General features: G+C 34.4%; 1 protein-coding gene across 1 annotated transcript in view; it reads right to left on the bottom strand.

Moving 5' to 3' along the window:
- LOC145675559 (acetylcholine receptor subunit beta-like) overlaps positions 1-18,566 on the bottom strand; it is a 75,864-nt gene that overhangs the window by 51,866 nt on the left and 5,432 nt on the right. Inside the window, exon 3 of the mRNA XM_081746069.1 lies at positions 4,128-4,172. Coding sequence (XP_081602195.1) covers positions 4,128-4,172 — 45 coding nt within the window. The remainder of the gene's footprint in view (positions 1-4,127; positions 4,173-18,566) is intronic.

Raw genomic sequence — 18,566 nt, 5'->3', positions numbered from 1 at the left:
AATCAATTGATAATCATTCAATTGAAAATTCAAGAAAAAAAGAAAGTAAAAATAAAAGAAAAGGAAAAAGGAGGAAAAAATCTAAAACATTTTAAGAAATCTTATCTCTTCACTCAACAAGTAGGTTATTAATTACACGTATCATTACACTCTTCACTTAATTGCAAGACGTTGGCTCTACCCATCAATAGTGTTTTTTTTTTTTTTTTTTTTTGATTAAGTGAGATGAAAGATGTTCAGCTTGTAAAAAGAAGATAAATACAGGGAAAAAAACTTAATCTCCATAAAAGAAAGTGTAGAAATCACGAAAATTCGAGCGCATCCAGAAACTAACTTTCCCACGCGTCGCATAGCTAGGGAACCGTATATTAGGCGAAGCGACTGCGTGCAAATGAGAGAATAAGGTCCTAGCATGGCGTATACGCCAGCAAAACTTTCTTAGTGCTCTCAGTAGCGTAATGGCAATGGTTGAAGATGAACGTCCCTATTCCAGCTCCTGCCGCGTGTGAGTGCGAACATAGAGTTTTGGAATGCACAGGCCATAGATCTGATTGAAATATATCATCAGCTGTGCCAGGTCTGTGGGCCTAACGTCATAAGCAAGCAGATTATGCGTTAGTGGTGTAGACGATTTGCAGCAGAACGCCAAAATGTGCATGATGAGGAGCACAGTAGGAGGACACCCGTCATACATAATCTACATACATAATCTATTCTTACATCTCAAGAGATTCCTGTCAAGTCAGCATGTGCATTTTCAGAATGACAGAGAGCCGGAGGAGGTTGCCAAACAGTTTCCAATCTCAGGCAGCCGACTTCTATGACGTACGTATAGACAAGTTGGTCCAACGGTATGATAAATGTCTGAATTTCGGTAATGAAAATGCTGAAAAATAGCTAAACACATCCTCTATCTGATACAATAAATGTTTCCATTCAATCGTGTTTTGTTTCTGTTCAAAGCCTTCGGGAAAGATACTTTCTGCATGCGCGTCGTAAAAACATGAACTATTTTAAGAGCTTCCATTTATCGGAGATTCTTGGCGACTGCGTGCGTCAGTACTTTCAGGTCAAAACTAAAAATTAGAACGTTGTTTGACGTTAAATTTATTAGTGGCAGCTTTTCTTTTTAAAATAACTAATCTTATATAGTTGTATATTTAATTCTAATTGTTACATTCTTGTACGTTTATTTATTAGTTTATACTATTTTATTTATTTTTAATTTTTTTTTTTTCCATAACAACAATGAAATTTAAACATGATTTCTAAGAAGCAAACGCAATTTGAATAAATATTATGTTACAGGTAGATGGACCAACATTTAAGGTTTAAACCTAAAATACTGTTAAATTTTTCTGAACTAATCTTATTATACAACAATTTATTGAGTTTGCTCGTTTTAAAATTAACAATATTGTCTTGTTAAAATGTAAAATAATTCGAATGTGTTTCTTTTTATTTGTGCATGTAACTTACTTTACTAATTTTGTGCTTCTGATCTCATAAATAATTTTATAATGTTGAAACTCGAAAATATTTGTTAATACTTTCAAGACGAATATGTGAATTCATTTCTACAATTAAACAATTTATTTTGTAGAAATATATGTAGTGTTTATTTTTGGTTGTTCTCAATTATCATTTCTCACTTTATAAGTATAGATTTCATTATTTATATTTTTACAATCTCCGTATACCGTCAATGCACTAGTACATAATCACATTTCTCAGGGAAACATACACTTTTACCTGTGTTATGTACAAACTTTGTCACATTACTGTCACATTTAAAAGTTATTCACTATCAGAATGTGTTCGTAGCATTTCTTCACATAACGATCCAGATAATAATACAAACATACGACAAGAATACGCCTGAAGACTCAAAATTTGTTCTTCCTTAAATTTAAAGGTGTCCTAAGTAAATTAGTGAAATTTCACTGCGGAAGAAATGGCTGAGAATTGTACAAAAATCTCTTCGCAACTGAGAATTGCAACTTCAATATGCTAACACACATGTTTGTGTTGGACGCCTATTAAACTTTACCACTATGCATTCTTGCAAATAAAATATGTTAAAACAGTTAATTGAGTTACCTACAGTATGATCAATTTTCTGTGTTTCCTTAGTGCTTTATGTTCCACGTATTTTAACTAAGCAGCCAGCCATCTATTGACAATTATTGGAAGATATTTTTAATGAGAAAGCTCTATGTTCAATATACCACTGTGAATATTCTGATTGACGAAACTCTAAGTACACAATATACATATATAAATTTTTGATTACTTCTATGCATTTTTATAACACAGTATTTTGAAGAATGGTGGTTTTTCTTTTTTATTAAACAAAAATTTTAACGTGGTGGCAAAAACGCGACAGAAAAACCTAAAAACTGATAAATTTAAGAAACTTTATCTCTTTAGTCAGGAAGTAGATTAATATCGGTACTCGAGTTGTAATAATCAGGTAAGGTTACACGTTTCATAGAGTTATATAGAAAAGCTGAGTTTAAATTTCAGACTATGAACAAAGTCTTCTAAAAGTAACACTACCAATGTATGTATGAAATGCATGAATTGAAATGGGAATCTTACCTGAACGTAGTGGATCAAGGGAAGTTGTAGATCATATTTTTAATATAGCTAGAAAGAACCACCAAATCAGTAGAGCAGAGCGAATGGACCAAGGTTCTTATTATATCAGTTTTCGCAAAATTTTCATGTCGCTACACAAGAAATGCAACAAGCAATTATAACTTTTATTACAATTATTGCAAGCTAATATGCAAATTTTCCGTTTTATAGATGAAACCCGATATGGAATGAGGACCCAGATAATTTTTCCTTCTGTGGTTCAAAAAATATGTAGAAAAATAAAAATTGGAAACAAGATGAAGGAAAAGATTGAAAATTAGCATTAGGTATGTCAGGTGCACAAGAACTAATGAATTATAGCATCATTGCGAAGATATTCGTTTATACATGTCAATTTCTATTCTTTCAACCTTCTTCTTCTTATAGTACTAAGAAGCTAAATCCTTAGTAGAATGTATACTGAAATATCACAGAAAACTCTGATTTCTGGACTGACAGGAACTTGGATTAGGTTTCGACCTACATTTACAGTTTTAAAAAAATCGTGTTACTAGTCTCAATTGGTAAGCGCTTGCACAGTAAGTGGGAAATCAGAATTCGACTATCAGGAAAGTACTGATAAGTATTTAAATATTAAATAAAACATCGTAACATTCACTTGTTTAAAAGAACAATATTAGAAAAAAAGAAATCCCACAACAAACACGTGAAAAAAACAAAGTTTAGATACTAACAATTTTCAAGAGAGTTTCCCTGTTAAAACACAAACAAAACAAAGTTTGTAGCTTTCAATCAATTGATAATCGTCCAATTAAAAATATAAGAGAGAATAAAAGGAAAAATGAAAGAAAAGTTCAAAGGAGATAATATCAAACTTTATAATTAGACCAGATAACTTTGTTCTATAAACTAAAGGCGATTGGATAGCTTCCAAGCTTGATTTTGTTGACTGTTTATGCGTTTGTACTCAAGTACACTATGTATGCACCTTAGGTTTAGATAGGCCTATATATAATAATTCTATTAATTGAGGTATTTTAACTTCTTAGAAATTAAAAATGTGTCAAAGTCATAGTGTAAGTTTGAAAAGTATTGCTGTTATAGGAGGATGGTAGAGGAATGTAGGATGAAGGCATGGATCATAGAATGACAAGCACATCTGAAGAAATTACGTATGTTAAAACAAGAAGAAAAACAAGAAAGAAAAGCAAAATAGAATATGACTCGATATGTGCAGTATTCACAGCTTTTTTAAAAAAAGTATGTATGTTTTTTTTATTGTTATTAGTTTTAAATGAAATTTTTCTGTGTAAATGCAATACAAATCCTAACAAATGATAATTTTAAAAAAAAGCTTTAGAGTTTTTGCCACCAAGTGGATTATAAATTCATATCGAAACTTTAATAGACAAGTTAAGGTAACACGTCTTTTAGAATTATGTAGAAATGATGTTTGTAAATTTGTGACTATGTACGAAAACTTCTGAAAATAACTCTTACAAGCATGAAAACTGTTGTATACATACCAAAAATGAGTGTCCTTGTAATATTAACGTGTTGGAATTTTCGTCCTGAAAAATTATACATAAAAGAATAATTTTAAAAATCAACAAATCTATAACCAATTTGAAGTATTATATGAAAATGTTTTTAGTAATTGAAACAAACCATATTAATTTATATAAAAACACATCATATTTTGATCTACTGGAAATATGACAAAAGTCCAGCACATTCATAGCTCACTAGGACCTTATACATACTAGTTTGTCTACATGAATGTTCTTCTCCTTTTCAACACAGTTAAATTAACTTTAAAGGTCCAAGATGGTAGAATATTCACAGATGGCAGAATTTCTCTATGCATCGAGTTTTACAGCATCACTTTCACAGAGAGATAGCTAAGGATCTCTCTGCATTAAATTAGATTTATTCAGAGGCGTATTCTGGTTTGAAGGCATGGGCTACCACTGACCTTGTATATTATTATTATTAATAATAATCAAAATATGCATAACAATGAACAAAACGTGATTGGTGTGTTTTATTTGAACTTTTGTTTTGAGACGATTAATGTTTTCCATCGTAAATGAAATTCCATCATACATTTACGCAGTTAACTTCTCGTGGATTGCATTAGTAAAATGTTAATTTTTACCAATGTCACTTCCGTCAAGAGTCGCCTCTGTTTGCTGACATTGGTTGTCATTCCGTACCAGTCTTTGCAAAAATTTTGAGTATAGTAACGTAAGGCAAAAATGAAGATAGTCATTATAATTGTTATGTCCATTATCGCTACCTAAATCGGAAATTTTGCGTTGTTAATGCAAACGGTTACGAAATATCCCCGGTTATCTCATACAATATTTTTCGTTTATCAATTTGCATCACGAAATGTGTATAATGATTTTGCTATTTGAACTTAAATCCATTAGTGTATTGATTTTAGCCTTACAAAAAATGTTCTACGTATAATCAATTTACTTTGTAACAAAAATAAAAATTGATAATTTTCTTCGTAGCATTTCATTTTTCCGCTAAATATTACTCACAATGCTCACCAGAGTAATAGAAGTTAACACATTCTCCAATCTACAATACTGTCTGCGGGCTTCATTTCGTAGTGGTTGGCGTAAAATCAGCGGATTCAACTCAATGCAAATAACGCAATAAGGAATTATAACTACAATAACAAGAATCGAAAAGCAAAACATAAACTTTGCATTTCATTGACACAAAGCGCTACGAAATGATGCCCCGAAATTCTCAGATAGATCCAAAAGGCTGCTATGTCATTGTTCTTGACTTCGACTTACTCGCTCCGCCTACAGAAACATCTCCACAGAGAGCAACCCTGCTTGGTTGCCACTCCGTGCCTCGCTAGTATACTGTTAGGGAGGAACTTACGTGGGCGCGCAAGCAGTTACATGTTTTTCTCTGCTAGAAGACGACTACAAAAACGAGAGTAATTGCGTTCTACGCGTTAATGGTTGCCTTAGTACGTATTCACGTTTGTGAAAATATAGAGAAACTAGTACCATCATAAAAGATAATAAACTGTAAACGTATTATTTTAAATTAATTTATATATGTTATATTAACTTTATAATTGTTGCAGGGCTACCGCCGGTAGCCTTGGTTACCAATAAAATACGCCACTGAATTTATTTGTCTGATTTGTATAAAATTGAGATTGTTCCTGATTAAGCATACAGTTGTCAAATTATATTAACCAAAAATAAAATATATGCATGGTTTAAAAATAACTTATCTAAAGTACAAAATTACGTTAATAGACATGACCATACATATAGGGCTACACACATACACATACAAATACAAGCTTTTATAAGGTTTTAAACATAGAAAGCAAATATATATATATATATATATATATATATATATATATATATATATATATATATATATATATATATATATATATATATATATATATAAGGTAAGTGCACCAATAGCTGACACTTTACGGATGCATTTCTAAATCTAATGCTTTGGTTTGTAAATAAAACAACGTAGAAAGATTATGGCTTTAGTAACTGAAAGGTTTAAGTTTAAGGAAAGGTTTTCAATTGATATAAGACCTTCAGATAAACATATATGAGTTACCGAAATTTATATGGAACATAACCCACTTGTACCAGTTGCTGACACACAGAAAATACCAATGATCCAATGCCTGACATAGTAATGTGCCAAAAGCTGACAGTTTTACTTTAAAGAATGTGTATATACTGAAATCACTTGTTAGTAAGAATAACATTACGTATTCTTTTAAAATATAGGTTAAACAGAAGTAACAGATTTATAATAGGTAGAATCTGCTCTTTCTTTAGTACTTATTCAAATATATCCATTTAAAATTTCAAGACATTTCTTACCTTTTGTTAACGCGATAATTCTCAATTTCTTCTATCAGATATGCTCCCACCTTGGAATCAAATCATATTTAGGTGAATTGATTTTTTTTTAATATGTCTTCATATGCATACAATGGCTTGTCTTCAACTTTCGGCCAACACCAGCCATGTCTAGTCTTTAGCGTAACTTTGACGAAAGCTTCGTTTTTCTTAGTCTTCAAAATCCATCCTGGAAAATATTCACTTTTATATTATATTATATTTCTTCCACTCTGCCGATGTTGCGACTGAAGCTATTTTCTCTCTCCTACTCTTTAAGGTAGGTGTGATTGTATGGTGCGGCCAAAATAAAGATCTTTTAAATGGTAAGGGAATTAATAGTATCAGTACTTTTCTTTGCTCTCTGTTAGGGATGGTACCGAGACCGAGACTAGTCTCGGTCTCGTCTCGGTCTCGTCTCGAATTATCGAGACGAGACCGAGACCGAGACGGCCTTTTATATACCGAGACGAGACCGAGACCGAGACGGCCTTTTATCCACCGAGACGAGACCGAGACCGAGACGGAGCTCTATAAATCGAGACGAGACCGAGACGAGACTTAGGTCAGTCTCGAAAGTCTCGGTCTCGTCTCGAATATTAATATAGACAGCTATTAAGATTGCCCTTTACTCAAAATTTGTTTCGTTGCTGTGTTAGGTAATATGGGAACGGTTGACTAATGTTCAGTGGCGTATTTAGGGGATGGCTATCGGACTGAAGCCCCTCCCGAAATAGATTTGTGATCATACGCATTGCACGTACAACACAAATATTTCTTACTCGTTCTCAAGCCTCTCCCGAAACAAAATCCACTGCTGATGTATATAGTCTTCTCTGTCTCTCTCTTCCTCTCTCAACACACACACACACACACACACACACACACACACACATATATATATATATATATATATATATATATATATATATATATATATATATATATATATATATATATATACCAGCAGATCCAGGATATGATCGAGGGTATCGAGTGTAAAGAAAGAAGTAGGATTGAAGCCCATTTTATACAGTGTATAGCTGAGCGTCAAGGGGAGGTATAACCCCTTTAACACTCCCTTTCGATCCTCGCCTGTATATCATATCTAATATAAGTAAAATGAAGAGTTTATTTGTCTGTGTGTCTGCGTGCCTGTCTTTCTGATTGCCTGTGTGCGGCCTGGGGACCAGACGAGAGTCCAAGTATTACCAAATTTGGGTGACAAGTATCATGACCCAGGCCTCAGACCAAGAAGAAGCGTTTTTTTTAAATTTTGAATCAGGAGGGGCTTAGAGGGGAAGCGTTTACCGGGACATGTAAAAGTAGTAGAAAATGACCGATATTAGTGTCGAATACATAGTTTTCGCAGTCGCTGAGATCAATGGTGACACTTCCATTAGCGATGACTTTCAAATTCAGCAGTGCATGCAGGCCGGGGTTCACCTGCGGGGGAGGGGAGTACCGAGACATGTAAAAATAATACAAAATGACCGATATTAGTGTCAAATAGTTTCCGCGTTCTCTGAGATCAATGGTGAAACTCCGATCGCATTAATTTCCAAATTCACCCCATTCAGCTGCGGGCCGGAGTTCACAGGAGGGATACCGAGACATGTAAAAGTAATCCAAAATGGCCGGTATTAGTGTCAAATGTATAGTTTTTGCGGTCACTGAGATCAATGGTGTCACTTCCATTAGCGATGACTTTCAAATTCAGTTACCAGTGCATGCGGGCCGGAGTTCACCTGCTGGGGAGAGGGTACCGAGACATGTAAAAATAATACAAAATGACCGATATTAGTGTCAAATACATACAGTAGTTTTCACGGTTGCTGAGATAGTGATACTCCCACAGGCCTTGAATTCCAAATACTGGTCCCATGCGAAACATGGGCATTTCATCTAGTTATAACTTATATAATAGTCATATATATTAAAAATGCTGAATTTTTTTACATGCTGTGTGAAATATGGAAGGGGAAATTCTTCTAGATTCTCTGCAATACCACTAGATAAACAAGCAGTGTTGCCAATTACTCAAATTGCACAACGTTTGATATTACATATTTGTGTTCAGTTAATTGAGTTTAGTGCGTGGGTTTTCTCGGGGTTCTCCCGTTTCCTCCCACTTTCTTCATTCCACCATTTCATTCATCTCTCATCATCACCGTCTCCTTTAGCCTAACCGGCATAACCGTTGGACATAAAACTCAAAAATTTCATTTCATTTTTTAAATTGAGTTTAACGCCTCTTTCAGTAGCGAGGCTATATGAGACTGAACGTACTGATTAACGTTGAATCTAAACCACATGAGCTCCCGCCGGGAATCTAACCCGGAGGGTCTCTCACGCCATAGGCTAACTGCTTAGCCACGAAAGAACTCTACATATTTCTAATTTAGATATTAAATTAAACCACAAAAGCACATATATTATTCAGTGTAACAAAGGACAATACATATCACTAACATCAACATTTTGGAGATCTCTAATAACTCAAATGGCAGGAACATTATAACATTAGTGTTCAGTAGTTTTAATTACAAGTCGCAGTTACATTATTTTAAGCAATGTTGCGCACTTAAATAAATTGCTAAATATTATTATAAATATAGTGCAAATAACGTAGCTAAAGTGCAAAATATTTTAAAATTACTCGTAATTTGTTTAATGATGCAAGAATGTTTTCAAAACACGATGTTTTTCATTGTCTTTGGGCTACTTATAATGTTAATGTCAGTTTTCGTTCCAGCAATAGCCTACATGTAAAAGCAAATTGTAACTGAAATTAAACGTAACTGACAACTTTTCAGTAGCACTAGTTGTTCTCCCTAAGCCTTAGGCCTGGTGTATTTTTTAGATTAAAACACTGCTTTATTAAAATTTTAATTACGCCCTAACTGCATTTCATTTGTTATAGTTTGACCACCGACCACCTCAAACTCGATCCATACCATATACCTATATGTAATTATTCAAAGATTTACAGTTAGTAATACACAGTGTGTTGATTTTTGGTTTCTTTTTTGTTTTAGTTTAACGTCTCACGTTTATGCTAGGGCGGCTAAAGGAGACGTGGAGTTACTGATCATAGTGGGATCCGAAAAACTTCGGTCGTTGAACATTACCGCCACCGGGAATCGAACTCGGGGCTATGCGAACCAAAATCAAGCGTACTAGCCACTACAGCAAATGGGGGTTCTTACATTGCGTTGATTTAAATAATTGTGTCAGTGTTGCCAGATCCGAAGATCAAAAAGTAGCGTGTCTGTGCTCCAAAAGTAGAGGATATGAACTATTTGTAGCTCAAATATATAGAAATGAATTATTTGGCAACTAATGACTGCTACTAATGAAATAATTTTTAAAATAGACCGGAAAATGAGATGGACATATTACAAGACGAAATTATGATCGATAGACGAAAACAATTTTAGACTGGATACCACGTGACAAAAAGAGTCTAGGAAATGACCACATACAAGAAATTGTGACAAAATCAGGAACCACTGGGAAGTAACCTGGAAAAGAATTACCCAAGATAGATAGTTGTAGAGAAATCTTGGGAAGACTTCATCCAGCAGTGGATTGATAATGCTTGATTATGATGATGGTGATGATTTTATATCGAGACCTCAGAGGTAAACTAAACCAAGTCATAATTTCGTAATTTTACAGGAAAAGCGAAAAACCGGTTCCTTAACTAAGATCTATAACACTGTTTTTCAAACTATACTAAGTAGTTACAAAATAGTAAGATGGCTTTAGACTTAAATTAATACACCACTAGAAAGAACATAGTCTATTAAAAAAAAGTATTCTAACTCAATTTGACCAAAAAGTGACTTAGCATAGTCTACCACTAATGTTCAGATATATATATAAATTTAATAGGTAAGGTAAGGTAAAATTAGATCCAAAATTTAACGAAAGTCGTACAGCGAAAAAAAATATTTTTGACTATTTAATACTTCATGTTGCTGCAAAACTACGAAAATGAATACAAAAGAAAACTAGAAACTTAAGAATCACTTGTTTTTGCGAGAGAGAGAAAAGAGATAGCTCGAATTACCTATATACTTATATAATATGTGTGTTCATGTTTCGCAAGTAATTTTCAATCAATATAAAATATCAGCGTAATGAACGCAAGATTGGTTTTTTCGAATAAAGATCACATGCACCGCTAAGAGTTCAGGAATAAGCTTAATCTATGTTACGGCAGTGGAACTATGCGAAACATCTGACTTTGAATCTAACTTGTTTCGTGATGCAACCCGAGGCCACACATAGCAAAGATGGGTGCCGTAGCTTCCACCACAAAGTTCAGGAATTTCGTATTATAAGGTGTCAATTAAACACGTAGATGTGAAACGGTAATAAAGCATTTGATCAATTTTAAACAAAATATATTGTAGTAATAATTTACCCTATTTATTAAGATAATGAACGTTATATTATGTTTTTAAAATGACAGTTAAAACAGAATGTATTGGATAATAAATGAGAAATTGTAAATGAGAATCTCGGTATGCTATGTGTTGCGTTATCCGTTAGAATGTATTGAACAATTCTTATTTTAAGGAAGGAAATAAACTACTGTATAGTCTGTAGTTAATTTAATAGAGTTTAATTATATAGGCAGTACTGAGGCCATATGAGAAAGTCTTTTGGTCTTTTTCTGTAAGTGAAATATGGCTTACTATTAGAATTTTATCCCAGATATGATATACCCACTGATGATTGAAATTGAAACACATGCATGGAAGGCATCAGCGCTAGCAAATTAGCTCTGAAGAAGTACACCATACTATAATTCTAAGTCAAGAATAAGGCCAAAAATAAGAAGCAGAAACGTCAGACTTTACGATAATAATACTTTTACAATTTTAATTTCCCCTATTTATTTCGAGACTTTCGAGACGAGACCGAGACGAGACCGAGATTTGGCCTTCGAGACCGAGACCGAGATCGAGACAAGCATTTATTGACCGAGACGAGACCGAGACCGAGACAGCGATTTTTGACTCGAGACGAGACCGAGACCGAGACAGCTATTTTAAAACCGAGACGAGACCGAGACTGTACAAAGTCTCGTCTCGTCTCGTCTCGATACCATCCCTACTCTCTGTTCATGGTTAGAAACGTCAGTTTCTGTAGTTTTCGAAGTCCATGGAATTGAAAACATAGTTTCACTTCTATTTTGATGAGTAGAAATTTTAGTTACTTCCGCAACTTGTTCTTGCGTAGAAACGTGTGTTCCTGTAGTTTCCGAAGTGCTTGAAATTGATATATTAGTAGTGTCATTCGAATTTTGTTGAGTAGATATTTCATCCGTAACTTTGTTGTCTATTCTGGGTGGAGGATCATGTCTGCTACACTTCTCTGCATCCATAGGAGGAAAATATTTTTTATCTTCTATGTTGCCTAAAAGCGTGCCATCTCAATCGGAGATTGTTTTAACTTTCTCAGTACAAATTCTTTGTTTTAGGAAACACAAGAATTAATTTATTTGGCCATGATGAGTTTCATTGGAGAGATTTCCGGAAGATATCTCTAAAGTTGTTCCTCCTAAATGGGTAGAGACCATATGCTCTGAATCCATTTTGTATTGCAGTAGGAGTTATTGACATTTTCATTGTATTTTTCCAAAAGAGGTGCAAAGTCTTCATTTCTATGCTTTCTACCGTCATGTTTGATTCTCCACTGATGCACACCACATTTCCAAGCACTCTTGAGTGGATGGAAAACTGAAACATCCATCGGTTGAAGAACATTAGTGGAATTCGGATACAAAGCTACAAGCACAATACCATTGTTACTACAAAAAGTGCTTAGAGGCTCAGTGAGATGCTATGCATGACCATCAAGGAAAACCAACACAAGAATTTTGATATTTGAGTTTTCAAGCCATGGTTGAAACACATTAGTCATATATTCATAAAATGGCTCTACTGTCATCCAACCTACTCAGATCTACCAATACCCCAGCAACTCTATACAACCATCGGGGGAGCCAAAATACATGCACTAGTTGTAATCAGCATTGTCATACATTATTTTTCATCATTGCTTGCATATGTGTATATAGTTTTTTCTTCCTTACGAACTAACACCTTACTTCCTTTCGGAAACGAAAAGGATGCAGTCTCGTCTGCGTTAAGAATTCTGGATGGATCTTAAAGTGCCTGGAAAAATACCGCATTCTCGGCTAGTCACACACCTCGGCTCATCTAGTTTCCAACTACAGGAGAAAGTGCCACTATCTATTTGTGTTCTAATCAATGAAAAGTTAAAAAGAAGCAGATCACAAATTTTTATTTTGTCTTAAATCTGCTTCAGAACAACCACATTTTTTTTCTGTAATATTATGTTTGCATCATTGCGTTCCTCAAATCCGTTGAAAATTTTTATGTCAGGTTTTGGTACAAAACAGTATTTTGCTGCTCTAATAAGTGACAACCCCTGTCAGCTTTTGGACCGAGACATCCAAATTTAGTGAAATTGATAACAGAAGACAAGTGTTACTTTCTCGTGTAAATTATGTATGAAATTCATAAATTAATGACGTTATGCTGTTTACCAATGCCTGACATGCAGTGTCAGCTACTGGAATAACCCTACACAAAAGGACACCAATACCTGACACCCCCCCTCCTGAAGTTTTAGAATTTAAAATTTAACAAAATTTTCCTCCCGCAATTCACTACACTGTTTCACCAACAGAATACATATTCAACATGCTACTGAACTAGAAAAAAATCATAAATTAACATAAGAGTAACAAGGTAAGCAGGCTTACCGTATTTCTCAAGAATTCTTCTCATTTTGCATATTTCTTCATAGCACGTAATTCAACTTCGTCATTCTTCTATCAGTTGGCACGCAAATTAACCACGACTAAGCAAAATGTTGCTAAACCATCAAGAAAAGTGTGTGCGCTGAGAAATCTGTTAATGATCACAAATAACCTTATTATGTTTAATTTAAGATAAAAGTGTCAGCTTTTGGAGCAGTGTCAGCTACTGGTGCACTTACCTTATATATATATATATATATATATATATATATATATATATATATATATATATATATATATATATATATATATATATATATATATAATCATAGCACTCGTTCACAGTGTAACCATATTTCTTTACTTAAAACATATAAAGAAGTGAATTTTAAGCGTGCCAGACGTCCCGTCAAAAAACGGGACAGTCCCGATTTCGGATCCGAGTGTCCCGCGTCCCCGTAAATTTACTCGGGATAGGCAAATGTCCCGTTTTTTAATACTGTCCCGTTTCTCCCCTCAATATAGCGTATCGACCCTGTTAGTAGTAAATGAACAACATGCTGTGACATGTAACAGTTTGGATCAAATTATCACACCAGTCTCTCTGATTTCATAGCGAGCAAGCCAATAAACTCGCAGTGCAGAGTTGCAGTTGTCCGTCAGCAGTAAACCGGATCTGAAATCTTACATAAAGTGCACCAGCTGAGCTATTGTTGATAATAGCTTACATTACAAGTGAAGTGTTCCAATTTTGTATAAATGAGAATGCCTAAACCGAAGTGCACGTTTTCTTCCAATTTGAAGGAGAAGTACTCTTTTCTGAAAGCAACGAAATTGAACTATCAAGTTGACTGACAAAATTTGCTATGCTACTTTTTCCATTGCACATAGTGAAAGATAACATAAATTATAAATAATAGGCTACGGGTGCAGAATTGTGCTTTGGTTTGGGACTCAGAAATGTGTAAATGCGGTCCTGACAATCAAACGGAATACGAGGAGAAAAACCAGGTAAGTTTTCATCAGATTAAACTAAGAAACTTAATTTTTAGCAAATATAGCCACGTAAATAATTTAAAAAATTTCGTATTAATAAACGCACGAAGAATATAGAAGGTAGATTGTTATCACTGATTTAAATAAAAGGAGATTATTTCCATATTGTTTTCCTGTAAAGCATTTTTATAAGACGTCATCTTGAGTTTTAAGCCGATTCTTTTCCAGTTGCATTGTAAATATCTTCAGAACCCATAAGTTATGAACATCATTATTTACAATAAATAACTGTTTATTATTTGCAGTAAATAGAATATATATATAAAAGGAAAATATGAAACTTTTAATAGGCTTACAGGAAACAAGAAAAACAGGAGAAATCGTAATATATCTCTTAATGCTTTCTTTTGTAAGGAAAAAGTACTAAAAAGTATTTTGTAAACGTGTGGTTCCGGCTTCTATCCCGGCAATTGTATTTGTCTCGGATACAAACCCATGTAGTGGTTTCAGTCACATCTTAAACAATAGGATCAGTCTCATTTGGCCACGTGCGGAAAGGGACGTTAAATTCAACGCGATAAAAAACATGAATCAAAAGATTATTCGGACCACCCTAACTGGTTGGACTACTATCAATAATACAATTTCCCTCTCACTCCATGTGAAGGTACCAATCAACACTACACAATAATTTTTGAAAGAGGATCCACGGTCTCATATTTCTATTTCATAATTAAGTCTGACACCTTCTTATTGCCGAGAACTTCACCATTGATGTCGGGATAGTTTGTTATGCTGAGACAAGGGAGGGTAGTCATCTTTCGTGATGGTTGTCGTTTCTGTCAACGATAATAGTCGAACACAATGACGGCCGTATCCACGTCCGTAGACGTACAGATGAGCGAGAAAATCCTTCGATTAAATCATACATGAAGGTGGTGTTTTCTCCTGGCGATACGCAACAGTGCGTAGTACCGACACCCCTTTCTATTTTTTTAAAATTGTGATTTCTCTAACCCTCTTTTCATTGTGTATTTACAAAATGAATTCTTCAATTCAATTAAATTTGAAAACTGGAACAAGAGTATATTGTATTAGAGGCGGTCATATATTGACGTAGGCACCACCCGGGAAGTTGATTCACCCGGCAAGTCGCACAATTTCTTAAAACAATGAAGTTTTTTGCATATGGTTTTTAAATTGTGAAATGTTATGGATTTTTTAAAAAAATATGGTATTTTCCATGTTGATTTTCAGCCATTCTTTTGCCATCGAATATGTTATTTCAATGCTTTAGTTTCAAACGATTACTCGATCTTTCCAAGCATACGATAAGCGCTTCATTTCAGACGTTGTATGAAGCTGGAAAGTGGAAGGTTTACAACTGATTCTCAGTGTAACGTCAACAACGTGAGTCTAACGTAACTTCGTAGATTTGATGATTCTGCAGTTTGGATACCATTATTATTTCTGCGTTTCTATTGAAAAGCATTGCCAGTTTAATTCTTGACTTTACATAAGACAGTTGCCAGTGAAGTTGTCGTTCAGACATTACATATAAATTTAGCCTTTCTAGTTGTTTTTAAATTTGTCAATCATTATATTCTAAGTCATGGATTATGGATTCTATGTTATGGAATCAATAGATCTTACTGAATTTTATCTTCTGCACATAGGTATCGTTCAACGCTCTTTAAAGAATATAAAAAAGCAGGATTAGTTAGTTACATGTGGATTAGTGAAATCGTTTGATATTAGTGGAAGGAAAGTTGTGTGTATGTGTAATTTTAAAGATGAATTTCAATTTGATTTACGAATTTAATTGACAGACATATTCCTTTGCGCTGGATGTAATTCACTTGCAATATTTACATATCTAAATGTCAAATTAATATATATATATATATATATATATATATATATATATATATATATATATATATATATATATATATATATATATCCCGCAGCGATTTTCAACTTATAGTTTGGTAAGTAGTGAGTATACCTAAATCTATGGGTTGCGAGATTCTTGTATCAAACTAAACTGCTTCATATGATTTAGCAATTTTTAAGGGTGTGAGGAAAGGATAGACCCTATTCTGAAATTTAGGATATAGCATCAAGCTCATGCCATTCTTCACTATGTGATTGGGTAAATGAAGATTATGTTCTTTGGATTCAAGTGGAAGCGAAGTTGATGCATTTTTAGAATTAAGACAAGTGGATCATCATTGCGGGAGCGTACGCAGAAAAAGAAATCCATGAGTTGGATTTATTTCCTCAGTGTTTAAAAAAGTTGTTTTATATCTAAAATCTCATAAGAATTTTCGATATTCTTCTGGTACCATGAGTGGCTCAAGACGTAGGCGCCGATCCTGGGGGAATCGAATCAAATGCAACCCCCCTTCAAATACAGAAATCCAAGCCGCTTGTTCCAGACTGGACGACCAGGGGCGTCATTTAGGGAGGGCAGGAGGGGGCAATTGCCCCCCCAAGGGTTTGAAGAATACATATACTTTGTGAAAGTCTAATGTCGATGGAGCTCTTGCCCACTTCAAGCGAAGTCTGAAATGACGCCCCTGTGGACGACGTTGAGAAATCCCGATTTATTGGGTTGTTGTTAAATTAATATAGAATTTTGAACTGTAAATTACTAAAAGTTGCTTGAAGTTGAACGAAATTAAACGAACTTTAAAACATAACCAACATGGACCTATCTACTATAGAATCCGAGTAATATAAAAATTTGCGTTTTGGGTTGATAAAGTTCTTCAAAGACATCATGACCACTGTCTTGGTTGTCGAAGATATGTATTTACACGAACACTTGCAGACGATGGAAAAGGTTGAAGCCAGTGGGCGAGGTCTGACGAGTGGTGAATAGGGCAGTGTTTCGTATAGCAATACATGTAATGTTTGAACTGTTGTTTATTCATATTATTGTCATGTAACATGATTAGACGTTTGCTGTTGACCATTGTTTAACATAAACATTGTAATTTTTGATACATTTCGTAAATGTCCTGAGTTATTGAATTTTTCTGGATTGAGTAGGCTGTAGTGGATTAGGATTAGTACAATCACGAAGCACAACAAGTCGCTACAGTATATATTTCTTCGAATGCAACATCGGCGCTGTAAACGTTTTAGAAACAGAAGCGCGACCCAACAACTGATAAACTGTGTCCGTTGCCAAACAACATACAGTAAGTTTTCCTTGCATATGCGAGTGTGTGTGAAATATATCACTTTTATATCGCAGGAACATCAACATAGAATAGCAGAATTCAAAACGCTGATTTCTCTGGTACTTGTTCAATTTATCCATCTTTTCACCTTCTCTAGTTTTTCCAAATGATCAAATGATCAACCCAGAGTTTCTCTTTAACCTCTCGTGTCATTCTCCACGTATCTGTTTCAGGAATCACCTCAAATTCGTAGTCGTCAATAACAGAACGTGACCTATGTGACCTTCCTTACCTTCCAAGCATGAAAATTATTTACTAAAGAATTTTCTGAACTACATTACATTGTATATTCGTCATGCTATCTTAATTTACACAGTGCGTTCATTAATGTTTCGAACTGATTGGATTTCTCTGCCACCGAATTTGAGTACATTGAAGGAGGGGTAAAAGTGGATCTGAAAAGTTAGGGGAACGGTAAGTAGCGGCATAGCGGCATGACGTCATGCCGTCCTTCTGTGTATTTTTACTCATTGTAATTTTTAGGAACTGGGGTGATGCCGTACGTACTTTTTGGAGGTAAGGGGATGCCGTCCCACGCGTTCCCCCTCACTTTTACCTTTACGTCGTAGTAGATTTTACGAAAATCGTGTTTAGGCCTAATATTGTCTCAGACCTGAAAATAGACGAAAGCACATAGACATTCCCTATGATGTAATCAAAGTGCAGAACATAAGCTTTCGAATGATACTAACAAGATATAGAGCCAATTCGCCTTATACAGAGTTGTTTTGATGTATGATTAGCATCATACTAAAGGCCTGACTACTGCAGGATAGTGATGGGTAAATTCCCGGGAAAATTCCCCAAAATGAGAATATTCCGGGAATTTATTTGCAATCACAAAAAATGCATTCTATTACTATATTATAATTTCAAAGTTAAATTTGTTTCTGTATCACAGTGTATTATTACTGTTGCCTCCAAAGGATTCTTTAAAATGTATATTCTGAGCGATATTATCTTATTTTATTAATATTTTATTATATTTAGAGAGTACTC

Source organism: Thermobia domestica, chromosome 2 (genome assembly GCF_964235325.1).
Source record: "Thermobia domestica chromosome 2, izTheDome1.hap1.1, whole genome shotgun sequence".
In the NCBI taxonomy this organism is placed as follows: Eukaryota; Metazoa; Arthropoda; class Insecta; order Zygentoma; family Lepismatidae; genus Thermobia; species Thermobia domestica.
Note: the sequence above shows the minus strand (reverse complement) of the source record. Positions and strands in the feature narration are given on the sequence as shown.